The sequence below is a fragment of the Belonocnema kinseyi genome, chromosome 3 (genome assembly GCF_010883055.1).
Source record: "Belonocnema kinseyi isolate 2016_QV_RU_SX_M_011 chromosome 3, B_treatae_v1, whole genome shotgun sequence".
NCBI classification, from domain to species: Eukaryota; Metazoa; Arthropoda; class Insecta; order Hymenoptera; family Cynipidae; genus Belonocnema; species Belonocnema kinseyi.
The window spans coordinates 131,611,673-131,631,740 of NC_046659.1; the positions used below are offsets into that span (position 1 = coordinate 131,611,673).

At 28.6% G+C, this 20,068-nt stretch overlaps 1 protein-coding gene across 1 annotated transcript in view; it reads right to left on the reverse strand.

Annotated features, from left to right (window-relative positions):
• The window catches only part of LOC117170031 (BAI1-associated protein 3), an 83,010-nt gene that overhangs the window by 46,774 nt on the left and 16,168 nt on the right, over positions 1-20,068 (reverse strand). Inside the window, exons 5-12 of the mRNA XM_033356548.1 lie at positions 18,574-18,730; positions 16,827-17,030; positions 16,588-16,746; positions 15,634-15,803; positions 13,811-13,918; positions 5,917-6,066; positions 4,497-4,548; positions 179-220 (exon numbers count right to left, since the gene is read on the reverse strand). Coding sequence (XP_033212439.1) covers positions 179-220; positions 4,497-4,548; positions 5,917-6,066; positions 13,811-13,918; positions 15,634-15,803; positions 16,588-16,746; positions 16,827-17,030; positions 18,574-18,730 — 1,042 coding nt within the window. The remainder of the gene's footprint in view (positions 1-178; positions 221-4,496; positions 4,549-5,916; positions 6,067-13,810; positions 13,919-15,633; positions 15,804-16,587; positions 16,747-16,826; positions 17,031-18,573; positions 18,731-20,068) is intronic.

Below are 20,068 nucleotides of genomic sequence, written 5' to 3' on the forward strand. Positions count from 1 at the left end.
CATTAAAACAAATATTTTTCTGAGTGAATAGTAACTAATTTTTTGAGTAGGCGATTGTGTTAAAGATAAGAGATACTTTGAGAGAGTATAGGTATATTATCAATGCAAGAGAGAATCAGAAGGATAAGAAAATTTTGAAATAGAAAGTCAAAATTTGTTTTGGGTCTATCAAAAGTACCTCGGCTGTGTTCTCCATGTGTTTCGCCACGTGTTCCGCCAGCTATGGACAAACATAGTCATGTGTAGAGTGAGTTCACAATGACCTGAAAGTCACCGCAATTTTTTTTGTATTGTTCTATCTTGGAAATCAACAATTTTTTAAATCTTCTTATTCTCAACCCCTACTTTTTTGTAATTTGCAAGAAAATAATACCTTTAAAACACGATCGCTATTTTTAATATTATAATATTTTAAGTCCCTTTTATGGGGTGCCAAACAAGCCCTAAACGTTTTAATCAAGAGTTTGACATAATATTGAAGTTTTTGAATTCCAATAATTTTTTCAACTAAATTTTAATTTGGAAAAATATTTGTTACAAAATTTTATTTTTGGATTTAAAATTAATCTCTTCTGTTACAAGTTCATTCTTTGTTTTTTTTTCTAATGAAACTGTTTGTTTTAAATTCAATTTTTCTTGATTGAGATTTACAAATTTTTCTAAAGATTCATCTTTTCTGGTTGAACTCAACTGTTTTACGTAATACTAACATCTTTTTTGTTTGAAAATTCTTCTACTCGTAATTTTTGTTGGTTAAAAATTAATTATTTTGACTGAAATGTTAGAATTACATTTTTCTAAAATAAAAATTAAACTTTTTTAGTTTGAAGTTTAATTATTCAGTTAAATATTCCGGTATTTAGTCATGAATAATATTTTGAGTAAAAAAGCATTGAATCATGGAATCTTAAGCCAAGTAGATGAATGTTTATCCAGTAGAATTAATTTTCTACCAAAAAAAGACAAATTACCAACAATGTATATGAGGAAGAATTTTAAAACAAAAACTGAAATTTATAATTCAATGCTCAGTTTTCAAACAAAATTTAACAGTTAGAGTTTCAGTTAATGAAATTATATTTTAACCAAAGAATAAAATTTTCACAAAATAGTTAAATTTTCAACAAAATAGTTACAAGTTCAAAAAAAGCTTAAATTTTTAAAAAAAGTTTTAAAAAGTTTAAATTTCAATCAACTCAATTGAATTTTTAAACATACAAACAAACCTTTCTAATCAAATTGCTTTCCAGAGAGTTGCATTTTTATCAAAAAACAGAATAAATTTCTACTGAAGCAAATACGTTTCTAAACTAAAAATACGAATTTCATACCCAAGAGTTAGTAAAATTCTTATGAGAAATGAATTGAAACAATTTTTTTTCATTTTTGGTCACATGAATAGGCAAAGATGTTAAAAAAATTTCTAATAAAATGCAATTTTTCTATTTATCTTTACTAAACTTAACATTAAAAAAATTCAAAAATTTTGTTTAAACAGTTTAAAAATGATTAAAAAAAGTATTTACAATATTTTGCGACTTGCACAAGATATTGATTTACAAAACTTGAAATTGCTTTAAAAAAATTAATTAAGAAATGCTTGGATATTGAAAATTTATCGATTCATAGTTATTTTTTCAACAAATATTTGATTAATGTGATTATTAACCCTAGTATTACTTAAAACTCTCAATTAGTACATATTGGGTTTTCTTGGAAGGCCTAGAAGAGTGTTTGAATATTTTGGAATATTAAAAATTCTGAACAATTCTTAGTAAGTAAAATATTGTAAAATAAATCAGGCATCATAAGATATGTAAGTAGAATATTTTTTGTTTAACTGACACGTAAGTTACCTCTTATCAGTGTTAATTTGATTTTTTTTGTATTCGAACAAAAGTAGGAGACGAGAACAAAATATGTTTTTTAAAAAAGGTTTAGCACTCTCAAGTTTATAAAACCTTTTATTTTTTACGAGTCAAAAAACATTTATGGAAGCATCTTCCAAGATAGAATCTTCTAATTTGGACACGTCGATATTCGCCTTTAGTTTTTTATGCAGTTCTCGAGAATGCAGACCAACATTGCGGGCCTTCAGGACATTGTGATTTTGCATGTTCAATGTTATATTTATGTCATAAAAAAACATGTTTTGTATAAAAGACGCCGAACGCGTTAATAATTTCCGAACAGCACACAATATGGCAGCGATGTTGCAGGAATTTTGTAGGAATCTTGTATGAGAGAATGGGCAATCATACCCTGCAATATTGCAAAAATTTTTGCTGCAATACAAGCTTATTCTGTTTCAATCAATTTTGTTTTTCCTTTTTTATTTTATTTTTATTTTTAATTTTATATTTTCATTTTTCATTTTGTTTTGTAAGATTTCAAACTTGTCGAATAGCAATATTACCAAATAGCCTTGTCTAACAACTTTGCTGAGAAACTTTGCCTATCGACTTTTAATAGCAACTTTGCTTACCGACTTTGTATATCAACTTTAAATAGCAATTTTTGAATATCAACTTTCCTTAGAAGATTTGCACAGAAACTGTAAATATCAAGTTTGCATAGTAATATTGCATAGCAAATGTGCATAGTAACTTTTTTCAGCAACTCTGCATAGAAACTTTCTATGGCAACTTTGCACTAAAACTTTGAACAGCAACTTTGCAGAGAAATTTTGCATATAAAATTTTCATAGCAAAGTCACAAATAATCTTTACATAGAAAGTTTGCATATCAACTATGCATGTAAGTTTGCATAAAAATTATACACAGCAACTTTGCGTAGAAACTTTTAATAGCATCAGTGCATAGGCACTTTTTAAAGCAACTTTGCATATAAAATTCGAATAATAACTTCAAATAGCAACTTTCCTTAGCAAATTTGCACATGATATGTGAATAGCAACTTTGCATTAGAGCTGTACATAGAAACTTTTCTTATCAAGTCTACATAGAAACTTTCAATAGGAACCTTGCACAGCGATTTTGCATATCAAACTTTATTGGCAAAGTTGAAAATAAATTTTGCATAAAAACTTTGCATACCAACTATGCATGTCAAATTTGCGGGTAAACTTTTTATAGTAACTTTACATAGCAAATTTGCATATAAAATTTGAATAATAGCTTTGCATAGCAACTTTACTTAGAAACTTTGCACGGCAACTTTGAATATCAACGTTGAGTAGCAACTTGGAGTAGCAAATTGATGTAGCAACTTTAAATGTAAACATTGCATAGCAAATTTGCACAGAAACTGCGCATAGAAAATTTTCATAGCGACTTTGTATAGTAACTGTGCATATTAACTTTTTCTTAATAAGTCTGCATATAAACTTTACATAGCAACTTAGCACAGAAACTTTACATAGAAACTTTGCACATAAAATTTTCACGTCAAAGTTGCAAATAAACTTTGCATTTCGACTATGCATGTCAAGTTTGCATAGAAATTATACATAGCAACTTTGCATGGCAACATTCTATAGCAACTTTGAAAAGGAAATTTGCATATAAATTTGCATATAGCATATCAACTATGCATACCTATGTTGCAAATACAATTTGCATAGTAACTTTTGATGTCAATTATAAATGTAAACTATGCGCGTAAACTTTGCATTTGAATGTTGCATTTCAACTTTTCATAGGAACTTTGCATATCACATTTGCAAATAAAATATGAACTATGCATACCAAAGTTGCAAATACACTTTGCTTAGTAACATTGTATTTCAACTTTGCATGTTAACTATGCATGTCAACTATGCATGACAACTATGCATGTCAAATTTGCGTCTAAAATTTGCATAGGAACTTTGCAATGCAACTTTGCAAAGCAACTTTGCATAGGTATTTTTCAAAGCAACTTTGCATAGCAACTTTGCAAAGCAACTTTGCATAGCAACTTTGCAAAGCAACTTTGCACAGGAACTTTGCATAGCATATTTAAATAACAACTTGACATACAAAGATTGCATAGCGAATTTACTTATAAACTTTCCATAGAAAATGGGCATAGGCACTTTTCAAAGCAACTTTGCATATAAACTTATTATATTTCCAAAGAAAATTTGCATAGAAAATTTGCTTAAAAACCTTGCATAGCAAATTTGCATAAGCAACATTGAATGTCCGCAATATTGTGTGTTGTTAGAGTTACATCAATAAATTATAAATTTTTTCAAGGTTAATTAAATAAAAACGGACAATCATACAAGTTTGATAATGAATTCTAAACAAAAATCGAAATTTATAAAAAAACTTTGCAGGTAAATAAATTAATATTTAGATTTTTCTTGATGAGTTTAACGATTATAAAAAAAGAATGTCGTCAAGAGTTTTTTTAAGCGTGAAAGCCAAACATAGCACACCAGCTTGACGAAACAGTGATAAAATATACGCCCAGTATACAGTGGTTGCGTGATTTTGCGAAATGTTTCGGTGAACGCTTCTTAATCTGTTTCTAACTAGTTCTTACTTACCAGCTTTTCGAGTTGCTTATAGACCGCTGAGAAATAGGGTACTCCGTTCGTGCTGGAATAAACGTGAATTACATTTTAAACCCCTTATCTAGTAATTGAATTCAGAAAAGGTTCCATTATTGTGGCACTTAAAGGAGCCATATAAACAAGAACAGAGAATAAAAATTTATTAAAAAACTTAGGGAAATTATTAAAAAATCTCTATGATATCTTAAGATCAATTTTTTAAAGATTTTTTAAATTTATAACAAAATATATATAAACATTAATTAGTCATCTGAAAGTTAGTTGTAACTGAAAATTAATTAATATTTAGATAAAAAGTAAATCAAAATTATGCGTTTCTATTCGTTCATTTGAGATTGTCAGTTTAATATGAAACGTTTGCTTGGATTGTTGCTTCTGCTCAAAAGGCCTTAAAAATGACACCTACTAGAACTTTTTACTATTGAAAGTTTTTGAGAAATAAATTTGTTCTTCAAAGGCAGCCTTTACGTTTTTTCTGACAAATACTTACAAAAAAATATTTTTTTTTTAACAAATAGTTGTCAAAACAATATGAAAAAAAATGTTATGACGATTGGGAGTAAAGAACAATTTTTCAAGCGAAATGATGTAGTTTTTTAATAGTTTAAACAAAAGCTCTTGTAAAAATTTGTTTAAATCAGTAGGCCAAAAAAAAAAAATAATTACCCCATTATATTCTGCAAGAAAAAATAAATAAAAAACAGGTTTCTGATCATTTATTTTTCTGTCCAATCTGAAAATTTACAATTGTTTATTTCTGTATTACAAAAAACTGATTTGCGGTAAAAATTATCCATCAGAGATATTGCCCGATAATTATCTCCACTTAATATGCCAATTGTTTATAAGTTTATAAATTTTCAATTTGCGACAACTTTTTATTACTAAAAAGCACGTTATGACTAAATCATAAAAGGGAAAATTATTCAAATTTTATTTAATTCCGCAATAATGCGAATGAAAATGTTCTCGAACTATATAAATTTTTAATGAATTATCTCTTATGTAACTGTGTTAATAAAATTTTAAAACAATTTATTTTATTTAAAAACTTTGTCTTGTTTTAAAAAAGTCGATCCCACGTCCCCATTACGCCAATTGCGAAATTAAAATTCCAGACATTTTTGTATACCCTTAACCTTCCACTTTTTGTATCTCATCAAAAATTAGATCCGCATATGTTTTATAACAATTAAAATTAATTAAAGCGTACGATTCTCCGGAAAAATACGCCTGATTAACAAATTAATTTTCCTTAAACTATTAGTTCTAATAGGTGTAATTTTTTAGGGAATTCTATCTAATAAAACATGTTGTAAGATATTTTCAAATTATTATAAATTAAAAATTAGCGCATAGGGCTCAACCTATCTAAAAATATGTAATAACTTACTGTTCGAACAGACTGTTATAGTAAATTTGACCCTGTTCAAGATCTACCAAAAGAGAAGTAACTAAATTTGTGAAATCCTGCAGGACTCTATCCGGATCCTGATCAGGTTCCTGATCATGTCCCATTGTCTGCTTCCTCGTTTCTTGATACCTAGAGCAAGCAATAAAATCCTGGTTTTATTTTTTATTCTTCAATACGTACCTTACATCCATTATTAAATAGGATTAAAAAAAAAATGTTTGCTTTGCAAAGTTTACTGAATACACTAGACTTTCGATTTAAGCACAGTTTTGCTTCTGACCTTGGCCTAATTCCATGATTGGCATGGCCTAAATCAAAAGTCTCCAAGCGGAGACAGTCAGGATCGTGTCTTAATGCGCTGCAAATTATCGCTATGATACTACTTTGTCTAGAATTGTCAACTGCGCACGACCTTCTCTTTCGACCCCGCAGCTCCTCTCATACACTGGCGTCAATTCTTGAATCGCAGAAATCGAGAATGCTTAAATCGAAAGTCTAGTGTATTTTCCCTAAGAAAAAATAAAATATATTTTTGAACCCATTGGTCTCAATCGGTTGCTCAGGCGGATTGAGTTACGTCTCGAAAATTCTCTCTCAAATTAGAAATTACTTTTCGAATCTTAATACTATGAATATATTTTATAGAATCACAAAAAAAACAGTAGCAATTAAAAACTTAGGTTTTTTCGAGCTTCTTTGTACAAATTCTAATTCTAATAAGTTTTTGAAGCTTTATCTCTCCTTCGCTTCTCCCACTAACTGACTCTTTCCCATCTCTCAACTCCCACCCCTTCCTCTCTCGTCCACACACTGAGATTCTGACACTATTAGTAAAAGCCCCCTGTCACAAACGTGTATGTGTATGCAGTAGTAGTTTTCATATGTTCCGGAGGGGAAATGTCTAAACTAATACAACAGATGGCGCCACAAAAAGTAGGTCTGAGTTTTTCATTGAATTGCATTAAGAAAAAGCATAAATAATAAAAAACTTGATGCTGTTTGCAAATAAACGAAAAAAAAATATCAAAAAAATAAGAGTTACTAGTACTAACTATTTAAAAAATGGCGTAAAAATATGTACATTAATATGAATAAAATTTAATTTTAAGATACATTTTGAAAGCAGTTCGAACTTCATATTTCTATGATTTATTTTGCTCATATTATTGATTTTATGATTTTTCCTAGTTAAAAAAAAAAGATTCATTGTTGAAATTATTGATGTAGCTATTGAAAAAATTAATAATATTTAAGACCTCAGTGAGAACAATATTTAAAACATATACATTATCAAAAGAATTAATGAAAAATATAAATATAATAATAATTAAAATATGTAAGATTACAACTTAAGTTGCAAAGTAAAGAATCTTTGTACCTTTTAAATTTTACGAATTTCAAGTTTTGAAGAAAATATTTTTAAAAAGTAATAGTAATTTGAATTAAAATGTTTGGCGGGAATAATTTGGTAAAAAGTCAATGGCATGAATGATGAAATTCGATTTTTCTTTTAAAAATGTGCTGAGCCTTCAATTTTCTGGCGATTTTTAATTTTTTGTTAAAAATTAAAGATTGTTATATTCTATAGATCTTGACTCTCCAAACTTTTGTCTCCTCTATTTTTTTATTAATAATTTTTCCACTCAAAGTATGGAAAAACTAAAATTTTGTATACAAAATTTTATGAACAAATTGACAAGCAGTCTTACTATCGGTAAAAAAAAATTCCTAAAAATGCTTCACATTAATGTAGAAATTACATTTAATAATAAAAAATAATTTAAAAGTTTATAATAATCACTGCGATAAACAATTGTTGGGACAAAATATTAGAATTTGATATTTTTCAAATTATAATTTCCTTTAATAGCCGGAATGACTTCAGGCATTCCTTAAAATTATAAATATTGAATAATATTTGATAAAATATAGCAATTTAAAGTTTTCTAAATAAATTAGATACACAGATTTAAAATTTTGGCCCTTTCGCATAGAAATTTTTTTTTGCACTTGAAATGTTTTAAGTTATTGGATGAATGAGTCCTGGTCAGAAAAATATCAGAAAAGTTAACAATAACAACTGTTATTAACAATTCTTGTGACAAAACATTTAAACTTAAGTTTTTATTAAATTTAAATTTTCTTTGTTGGCCAAGCCGGTGAGTTATTCTCAAAAGATTTTGTATTGAGTGATTCTTAGCATACAATGCTATGATTAATTTTCAATCTATTATGATTAAAACACGACTTTTTCCAAGATAAAATGTCAAACTTTGGAAATTGTGAATGTAAATTGTTTATAAACATGTGAGTTGTTATATTCTACTAAATATTATCAGAAAAACATTTTTAAGGAATATCCGTAGCCATTGAAGCAATTAAAGTAAATAAAAATTTTAATAAAACCTTACATTTAAATATTTTTTCACGAGAATTATTTATAACAATGGTTATTGTTGACTTCTCAAATATTTTTGTGACTAGCAGTGATTCGTCCAACAGCTTAAAACATTTCGAGTGCAAAAAAAAACTTTCTGTGCGAAAGGACCAAAATTTTGAATTTGTTTATATAATTTGTTTACAAAAATTTAAATTGTTATATTTTATCAAATATTATTAAATATTTATCATTTTAAAGAATACCTGAAGTCGTTCTGGCAATTAAAGGAAATCGTAATTTGAAAAATCTCAAATTCTAATATTAAAAAGCAAATAAATGAAAAAAATAATAAAAACAAATTATTAATAAACAAATAGAGGAGACAAAATTTCGGAGCGTCAAACTGAGCGAAAAAATTAATTTCCTCTCATTGTGCGTTATAAGTACGGTACGTTTGTTTATAGAGTTCAATAATTTATAGACTGTTCATTTTACAAATGAGGTTTGCAATAAAATAATTAACCATTCAATTCAAAATCTCCTTTAAATTTAAAATTTGTAATAAAATTATTATGGATTGAATGCAGCAAAAAAAGCTTTCAAGATTCAATCAATCTCCTCATTTATTAGTCTTGTCATTGACTTTTTAACCAATTATTCCCACCAAACATTTTAATTAAAATTATCATTACTTTAAAAAAATATTTCCTTTAAAAATGAAAATTGTCAAGATTTTAAAGGTACAAATATTCTTTACTTTGTAACTTTTATTCATATTCAACTACACAATTTTATGACTTTTTCTTTTTTTTAATAATTAGTAATAGTTACTCTTATTTTTTCATATATTTTTGTTTGTTTGCAAACAGCAACAAGTTTTTAATTATTTTTGGTTTTTCTGAATGTTAACTGTTTCTTATACCTAAATATATCTGTCAACTGGAATTCAAGTATCTAAAAAAAAATTTCAAATAACTTATTATATTTTTAATTGCATATTCGTTTTAGTGTAGATGTAGAAGTAGTTGTTTTTTATAATTTTTATTTTTAAACTTCCCAGTCAGAGCGAGGATCTGATTAATTAAACCCATCAAAATTTACATAAATCGAGAAAAAAATCAAATTCAACAAATACAATTGTTTAAACATTGCAGTATAACTTCTAGCAATATTTTCTTGCTATAATGCTAGAATAATGTGATTTTTCATGAGATTTTCAACTTTTATACCAATTTTAGGGTTTTGTAGCCCTTTGCAGAAACATTTATCTTTTCGGTCGGGCGTCCTTCCGTCGTACTTCTTACAAGGAGGGGAAGTGCTGAAAATTCAGGGAAATTGAGGGGTTGGGAAGAAAGGCAAATTCAGGAGAAATATGGGGATGCAAAGTAGATGAAAGAAGGGGAAATAAGGAAAAAGAAATTAGAGAAGGGGAAGTAGAAGTTGTGAGGGAAAATATAATCAGAGAAATTAGGAGAAATGAGGGGATATTAGAGAACGTGAATCAGGACATTTCAGCAAGAAATAAGGGAAGGCGAAGTAGAGAAAAAGAGAATAAATCAGAAGGTAAGTAGGGGAACCAAGGAAAAACGATTGAGGTGGATGTAGAGGAAGTGTATAGAAATGAGGGTATGTAGAACAGGGGCAATGAAGTATAAGTATAAGATGTGAGGAAAAATTATGGAAAATAAGGGGATATAAGGAGGGGTGATGTTTAAGATATCATTGCAGGGGAAGTAAGGGGAAGTAGGGAGAAATTAGGTAGGTGGGGTATAGAAAATAATTAGAAGAATGGTCGAGTAGAGTAGGGAAAGTGATGGCTTAGGAAGAGAAGTAGGAGAAGCGGACTGGCAGACAGGGAAGTGAGGACAGAGGGAAGGGCACGAGAAATAAGTTAGGAAAGGAGGGAACGAATATCGATGCCATCTTTAAAAATTAGAAGTTTTTTTTGGGAACGAAGAAAAATATGAATAGAAATTCATAGTTCAGAATTTCTCAGATTCTTTAAATCTAACAAATTGTATCCTTTCCAGATATTTATATAGTATTGGTATATAAATTGGTTTCTATCTTCTAAAATTAAAGATCTCTTATTCTTGCCTATTCAAAATCTTATTTTCGTCGAAAATTAATCCAAATAGAAATGGAAATTCATGATTTAAAACTGTTTCACTTCCTGAAATCTATAAAAATGTCTTGTGTGTTTATCAAAAAATGTTTAAAAAAATTAAAAATCTATCAAAGCCGTTAAAATAATGATTTATGAAAGTTGAAAAAATTTTAATTCCTAAACTGCTATTCATATTTTGCAAAGTTTTCGAGAAAAAATATATTTTGAATTGGTAAGAATTATATTTTTTTAATTTTAGAGAGAAAAACTTTTTTTTCAGTTTTGAGATAAGGGTCAATAATAATCTCATAAAACATAAATTTAAATAACCAGGAAAAAATATAAACATTAAAAAAAGTAAAATGTTGAATTTCGTTAAACCAAAGGATTTATTGAATTTTTTAGCACTAATTAATATTTAAAAAATCAACTTTTTATACTGAAACTCTAATGCGCATAATTCCTGAGTATAAAACCATGAATACAAGAAGCAAATCTGGAAAACCACCATAAAATGTTCCTTTTGAAACTTGAAACAGGATAACAATTTTTTTACTAAGAAAGAAAAGAAGAAAATTCTTTTTTTGGACCAAAGTAAAAAAGAGAAAGGAGAAATTAGACATTTTTTATTTTGTTCATTTAAACTGTTTTCATTAACATCATTTAAAGTTAATGACATATAAGAATATGAAATATTAGCCGGTTTGAGATGAATCGATTCATGAATTAAAAATCGTTTATTCTCATAATTTAAAGTTAATGCAAGAATAGAAAATATGTGCTGATTTGAGGCGTATCGATTGACCTACAATATTGGTAAATGTTATTGAAGAGTAAGAAAGCAATATTAATAATTAAAATTTTAAAATATGTTTTTTTTAGTAAAACTTTTTGCTTCAACATAATTCAAAGTTGATGCAATAATAAAAAAAATTCTTTGGTTCGATACCAATCGATTGACCTAAAATATAATTACATTTTAATAAAGAGTAAGGAAGTCATGGTAATTTATATTATATTAAAAAACGATTTTTATATATTAGTAAAAATTTTCTTCTTTTTATAATTTAATGTTAATGTGACAATAAAAAAGATGTGTTGATCAGAGGAGAATCGATTGACTTATTATATTAATACATTTTATTAAAAAATAAGAAAGCTATGGTAATTTGTCATTGTCATTTAAAACTTGCTTTTCTAATAATAAAAACTTTTGTTTTTCTATTATTTAAATAATCTGAAATGCTTCCTCTATGAGGAAACAAATACACTAAGTTATACAATATAACAAACTCTCGAATTCCATACCGCCATAACGCATGTTCTAGAATCGCTAGCCACGCCGTTTCTCAACGGGCAGGGCAAGAGCCGGTTGCGCCTTTCGCCTCAGAAGGGCCGCAGTGCGCGAGAACTCAGTCGAGTATCTTGCGCAGTATTATGCATTTCAATTGCAAAGGGTATTATTTAATAGATTTCATGATGCTGCACAATTTTGAACCATGAACCAGGTTTTGTTTTACTTCTTTCTCGAAACAAATGAGATTTTTAATATTTAATAATGAAAAAAATTTTCTTCCTTAAAACGCATCGAGAAATTACTTTTAGGTAGAACTCAATTCATTTTAGCCGTGTATACGTAAAAGATAAGATAAAATAGATGCCATTTTCCTTTTTAAACAATAATTTTTCAATCCAATTTCAAGGATGCAATTTAGAAGAGAATTTAAGATTGAACAAGCTTGAGAAGAGCTTTTACTCAGAGACTTCTCAGTTGACTGAGATGGCCACAATTACTAAGATAATTAGAGGTTAGGAGCGCCAAAGGAATTCAGTTATTAATGAGGATCGAGTTGAACAAGAGGAAATTTGTGTAGAATTTACTCCCGTGGGTTTGTAACTTAATTGCCCGAAATATTAGCTTCAGTTTGCAGTAATAATGATCTTCTTTAGTTAGGTTTTATAAACTATTATTTCTTTAGAAATTATAGTTATTTTTCTAAATAAACTTTTTACGACATTATTTTGTAAAATAATAATTAATACTTTTTAACAAAAATAATTGCCTTGATGACTTATAATTTATTAAATATCGTTACGGTTTTATTCAACATTGTTATCTTATTTAAACTTTTTCGCTTAGGAAAAGGCAGTAATTAATTAGAATTAACAATAATAAATGGTTTAAAAAATTCATTATTTTTAATAATTATCTTTTCTTATTGTCATACGAGAAAAGAACATTTTTTTAAAGTTTCAAACTTTTTGTCAACTTTTTACGCAAAGTGAAGTGATAATTAATCAACTTTAAGAAACATAATTTTCAAACCATTTATCTGTATTAAGATTTACAACTACATTTTTTAGGAATAATGCTAAAAAGTTGCGGGGTATTTTAAATATCAAACTCATTGCCAACTTTTTGTTCAAAGTCAGGTAGTAGTTAATGTAAGTTACCAAAATATTTGTTTGGACTTTTTATTATTGTTTTTAACTATCTTCTGTCAGAATATTACTATTAAGTTGCGGTGTTTTTACCCGGAAGCTTTTATTTTTTATTTCTAGAATCGATATATGTATAATGCTATATATAATAATAAATTGTTTAAAGAGTTTTTTTAAAATATACCAAAAATCAATTTTCTGGAATTTAGAGAGTTTGATAAGATTTTAATAATTAAAATTACATAATAGGTCACTTCCTCATGAAATTATCACTAATAGTTTTTATCGACAAATGTTTAAAACTTATCGAAAGTTATTATTTTACTCACAGTTTTGGTAACAACAATTTGGAAACAATAATTTATGAAAAATTTTTATTAAAAACAATATTTTTTAAAAATTTTGAAATCGTATCATCCCAATATTATTTTATTTTTCAAAATATTAGAAAATTTTTTTTAGAGATATGAAAAATCTAAAAAAAGTAATTGAGCCGTCTTGCTAATCAAAAATATTTGTAAAGAATCTATCGAAGAATAAACTAAGCCTCAAAAGACACTAAACTTAAAATATAACTTTTGTTAAATTCACAATTTTAACTAAACCAATTTATTTTATAAGTCATCTTAAAATTTTTTTAATTTCAAAGTAGACTTTACGTGATGATCATCTTTAGAGAAGAAGATTCGGACTTAAGTTTCTTGTGAAAAGAGAAAGTAATGAAAACTTTTGAATTTCCGGGTGTATCTGGAATTGGAAAGCTAGTTTCCCAAGTAAAGTTTCTATAGTGTTATTCTTTAATTAACCCGACAAAGTAGTATTTTTTTTTCTTCATAGTTCGCATTGGAAAAAAAGCTTTTGCTTTCATACACTGGGGCAGTTATGGAGCGAAAATAGAAATAAATAAATTCTATTTTTATAATTTTCTTGAAGTCTAAACTTACCATTCTAAGGTTCCTTTTCGAAGGGCTGTTATTATCTCCCCGCGCATTTCTTTGTTAAAGGGACAGCATTTCCGGTAGGCCGACATTGTCGACAATAGACCAAGGCACCTGAAACAAATACAATTAATTTTTTTATTAAATTATTAATAATAATATAAAATTAAAGAATTGACTCAAAAAATGTTGTATGAAAAGTAATTTCGACTTTCGATGGAATCTATGTTCGTTTTCTAAATTTTTGTTCCAGCTTTATAATAATTTATAATGTTTCTTACTCTACGATTAACCAAATTAAAATAAAATAATTTTTATTATTTTTGTTAAAAATCCTCTTCTTTTTTGAAATTTGAATTTATTTTTTAAAAGTTGAGCTCTTTAATTGAAAATTCGGCTTCTTGTGTGAAAGTTTGATTCATCTTTTTGATTGAAAATTTGACTATTTTGATGACAATGCCAGTTTTATTGAAATTAATTTTTTTACCGCAAATTTTAATTTTATAATCTTGGTAGAAAATGTATCTTTTAGAGTTGAAAGCCCAGGTAAAAGACAGTAAATTTTGAAAATATACTTTTTCGGCCCTAAAATTCATTGAAAGAACTTTTAATAATATTAAATACTATTTAAAGGAAAATTTGAAATATTGAAAAATATTTCGTTTGGAAACAATTCTTATGATTAATTGAAAGTTTTCTTTAGAACAATCTGAAGAAAGAATTCGTAACACTTTACGTTTTTTCCGAAATTATAGAAATATTACAGAATTTGAATTTAAACCGTTAAATTTTTCAGGTTTCCAGCTTTAAATTAACAAGTATTGAAATAAATTGTATTTAAACTGAAAAAGTTTTAAATGAAGGCAATAAACATTAAGATATTTAAGCACAATATTTTTAAATTCAATCTTTAATAATTAAATTTTTTTAAAGAGGCCTTAAAAATAAAACTTTAAAAAAAATAAGCATTCAAAACTTTACGATTTCAATAATAAAAATTACAAAAATGAAAGTTTTCACACTAATTAATTACAACAAAATTAACTAGAAAATTCCTCTCTTTTATTCCAATCATAATCTTTAAAATACAAAATTAGGCCTAGTCAGCTCGCTAACAATAATTTCCTTCCTTCCAACCCAATAAAAATGAAATAAATTAAAAATCTTTTTCTTTGCAAATGAATAAAATAAAAGTTTACTTTCCGATTGAGAAAAAAACATTGAAAATTGGAAATTCCTCCTTCCGATTTGAAGATTAATTTCTGAAATTAAGAATGTTTCCGCATCAACCCTTTTAATTCAATAAAAATATTAATTAAAATATTACAAAAAATCCTCTTTTAATTCAAAAAATTATAAACAAAAAGTTCCTTCATTTCAACTCAATAAATGTGTTAAGAACTAAAAATAAATCTCTTTCCAAGTCAGCCAAAAATTGTATGCTATATTATTCAGTTCGATTTTATGAATTAAAAACTCTTAAATTTGATATCTGTATACTTTAAACTCATAAGAGTGATGTTGATTTGATGTTTATCGTAAACAAAAAAAAATTTTCTTAGCGAAAACAAATGCAACAATTTATATTTTAGTTGTAGAAATCAGTTTAAATCGTTAAACAAATTTTGCAAAAATTTGATATTAAAAATTTTTTTATGCAGTTTTGTTAATTGCTTATGTTTCTAATATTAGTGAATAAAAATTCGGCTAGATGAACACGCGGTTTCGACAAGAGCCTTTACTGTTAGTTATTATTAATAATCTTAAAATAAGACAGGTACAAAACCTAAAACGAAAAATGTTGCTAACTAAAGTATTTGTAAATAAACCTGAGGAGGTTATCAAGTTTGGAAATAGCTGGTTGATGAAGTGGAGGAAACAGAACTCGATGCTGGCGAACTTTCTTCAAAGTAACGTCCAAAAAAGCGTTGAAGGAGTCCGCTAGGTATTGTATCTCTTCTATGGACAGTTCTGTTGGATGCCACATATTTTCTATATCCTATAAATTAAGAAAATTAAATTATTAAGTTACATGTGTAACTTACAATACAGCCAAAAATGATTCACAAGAAAGTTGATGAAATTACAAGTTGGATGACTTCTAGTAGAGATATTTCTGACTTTTCAAAATGGATATATTAAGCGTCAAGTTTTTTTTTACTGACAAATTTCTCGAGTTTTGTACCTTAAAATCAACTTGTTTAATAAACTAGGAAAGTTACAATAATAATATGGAACTTGCAGATACCAATGCTTGGGATATTATCTTCAATATAAGCTAATAAGACTTGAAAAATCTGTATGGGTTCCCAAGTTATGAATAAAAATGTTTAAACATGTAGAGGTAGAGGACATACCTATGTAGGAAAGAGAACGCCGATACTACTGTCGGCCACCTCGCGCTCTCTCTGTCTCTCTCTCTCTCTCTCTCATGCATGCCCTCCACCTCTCAGCCATTGGATAGGCCGCGCGCACCAATCGCGTTTCAGTGATGCTACGCCGCCGAATCTTGGTCGGTGAAAGTGCACTCATTGCGTAAAAAGACCGGAACTCGAGACACGCTTGGACATTTTTATTCATAAATCGGGAACCCGCTTATTTTTTGTATTTTTTATTATCTAAAATTGAAGGCGATATTTCAAAGATTGGATCCTGCAAATTCAGACAAATCTACATTCGTTGACATTCCACGTGCAGTTTCATAAGCTTTTTTACCGCTGCTAAACAAATTTCTAGCATTACTTCCGAACAAATTATAAAATAAAACTGAAGTATGCTTCAACCTGAAGAAACCTGTGCAGAATTTTTGGATCAACTACAGATTGTCTGGAGCTGGCAACCCATCTAACAATGGCTTGTTGAAGATCAGTAATGTCACCCTGTAGCGCATGTTGATGAAGAATCGTCAGTGCCGTTTGCGACAACTCTCCCGTGAAGTCTTTCTACAAATAAAAAAAAACAAACGAATTGTTTAATTAATTACAAAAATTAAAATAATTAATTTGATTAAAATTGAACTTACCCCTAATTTGCTGATTTCGTGATTGAGAAATATTGTGTACAATCTCTCTTGTTGTCGAAGTTCTCCCCAGTTGTCCTCTTCGGAAGTGCCTCTGTTTTCTCGCGTTGAAAGCCAAAGCTTAAGTTTAATTCGACCCTGTATATTGCTCCTTTGAGTCCTAGCTTGCAACTTGTACCAGCCTTCCAGTCCCGTACTTGGAATATCCTTCGACAGGAAATTCATCATGTACATCATCTTATTTGAACTAAGAAAAACTCATATTCTTATAGTTTGATTTTAGTTTCTAAATTTTCTTCAATTTATTCCCTAAATTCGATTTATTAACTTGCATAAGGAACTTCATCTTCAAACCAATTTTAAAGACTTCTAATCTCAATAAAATTACTGCAGAAATATTAATTCAAATAAACTTCAATTTGTGCGTTCCTCAAAAAATGGTCTGCAGCAAAATCTATTAATTTGTTTTTTAAATGAAAAAATAATATTATTACAAAATTTGAGTCTTTTCGAGTATCTGTTAGTATCTTAGTATCTGTAAATATTTGTGACTTTAATTTTTAATTTTAAATGTATTGATTCTCTATTAACAATAGCGATTTCACGTGAAAAATCGCATATAACGCAACAAGTTTCTTTTAGATTGTTAAATCTCATTTAACACTAATGGTGCTGCCGCATTTTGATTTTTTTTTAATTAATTATTTTCTGTGAAAAATGTAAATATATTTAAAAATTGTAAATATCCTTTAAACTTAAAAACCTTTTTCGGTCAAAACCGAGAAAAACCTGAATTACAAAAAAAAAATTCTTTGAAATACAACGATCAATCGTAAGAAGTACCGATTTCTGTTATGAAGCGCAAAAAATTGCACGTAATTGTGAATTTCAAAATTTGGAATAAAAATTTGTAAAATCTTATAATTAATTGTAAACCCTCTTTCACCCCATGTGACGAGTGGGTCACGTGACCAGATAACTACATTATTCTTATTTTTTTTATTTCATGACTTATTTTTACACGAAGCGCCACCTAGAGTTGAAAAATTTGGATAATAATTAAGAACCACTAAGAAAGGTAGGTCTGGTTCTAAAATTTAATTATTATGAAAAAAGCAAAAAAAAAAAATTTACAACAAAATTTTTTTTCATAATTATAAAAATTTAGGAGCAGACCCGCCATTCTGAGTGCTTTTTGTTTAACATCCCAAATTTTCTATCGCAAAAATTAGAAATCGAGAATGGGGGAGGGGCCTTATGGAAATTTTCAGTACCCTATAAAGAGAACTTCTAAGGGTAATATTTAAAAAATAAGTTATTGCTCTTATTTTATGTCAAATTGTTCCTATAATTGTTGACTTTCAACACAATTCGGAAACTGTAATATAATTTTAATTGAATTACATTTATTTTTGTCCATTCGAACAAATTTTTAGGTGATGCGAAAAAATTAACAAAAAAAATTGGGCTACCCTACTATGCATTCATACATACCTTAATAGCCAGTAAAAGAAAATGCATACCATTTTTTTACTTTTTCATGAACACCCATGTTTTTTTGCGTTTTATAAAAGTAAGAAAGACACATGAAAAGGAAATCTTAACAGGCGGAGTGAAAATTTAGACAAGTTTGTGAATAAAAATACAAGATTTGACTCACAGAAAACAAGTCACATAAAAGCTTTTTAAAAAAAGATGATAAAATTAGGTAAAATTTCAATGTATAAATTAAACTTTCAACAATATTTACCTGTACGGGAATGTTAACACAGCCCAGAAAATCATCCTGACTTCCGGATCTTGCACTTTGAGCGATTTGCTTGAAGAATCTACCAAGACCCTTGACCCCTCGAACCTCGTTCAACTTGCTGACAGCATCAAGGACCGAGGACTCGTCGTCATGGTCCCTATAACCATGTCTGTCAGGAACACAAAATTTCTCGAAGAATTTCGCATTTTAGCATCTTAGCAGGATTTAAGGATAAACTAAAATAAGAAAGTGTGCTGAGGAAGAATAGAAAGTCGAGAAAGAAGTCATTTCGAAGAATAGAGTATTTCTAACAATCCAACGATACATGCATTTATAATAGTACTTCGTCTTTGAATGGTTAACGGTTAAACAATTATTATAATTTTAACTTTGAATCCTACTGAGAAGGAAAAGATAAAAAGGATTTTTCAACTATATTCCGGACTTAATACATCCCCACTCCTGCCTCCCTCTCTTCATCCCTCGCTACTCCAACCTTTATTATCTTCTTCTTTGTTTACTTGCTACTCTCCACAGTTCCCCAGCTAACATTCGCAATCCCCTATTTCCCTTCCACACTCTTCACTTTCCCTACATTACTGATATACACTATCCTACTAACCTCCTTTTACTTCTCTTACAAACCTTTCTCACTTCTAATCATTCTCTACTTCAGATCAATTATTTCACCTCACTTTTCTTCTCTCTTTATCTCTCCTATTTCAACACACTGCATCTGCTCTGAATTTTCTTCTCTTAACTTGCCCTAGTTCTTCTGCTTTTTCTTTCATCATTTAGCCTACTTTCTCAACCCTTATTTCCACCATTTCTTTTCTCCTAATTTCCACTTACTTTCTCTCCACTCTTTTTTCCTCGCTTTTCCTACTTTCACTCCACTGACCTTTCTTTTGTTCAGCATGCTTCCTTTCACTTCTCCTACTTCCACAACCCTTTTTGTACTTCACATCCTCTACTACTTCTCCCCGTATTTTCTCTCGTTTTTTTACTTCCCCTATTCTGATTATTCCTCACTTTCCCCCTTATCGATCTACTCAATTTTCATTCTCTCCTCTTATCTTTACATTTCAATATGTTAAATATATAAACGGTTAAGCATATGCAACGCGCCATGAGGAAAGGTAACTTAGGGTTAAGAAATCGATTTCCAGGCCTTTGATGCTATTGATAGTTTTCAAACCGCTCTTTTACAATGAAAAAGAATTAAATTTTTATTTGCGAAATCGGAAGTATTATCAGGCTGCAAAGTGTGGCATGACTCACCTATTTCGACACATGCGGACAGCCCGAGAAATTCATCCCCACCAGTTTCTACACATCTTTTCGTTCTGAGTCCGTGTAAGTCAAGAGCTCGCCTGACTCGCTGAACGCGGAGCCAGTGATCCCAGATCTGAAACGAGATGCGGTCCAATACTATGACAGGGCTATGTCCGTGTGAATGTAGTAGGAGCCGCTGTAAATGACTGAGTTGCGCGCG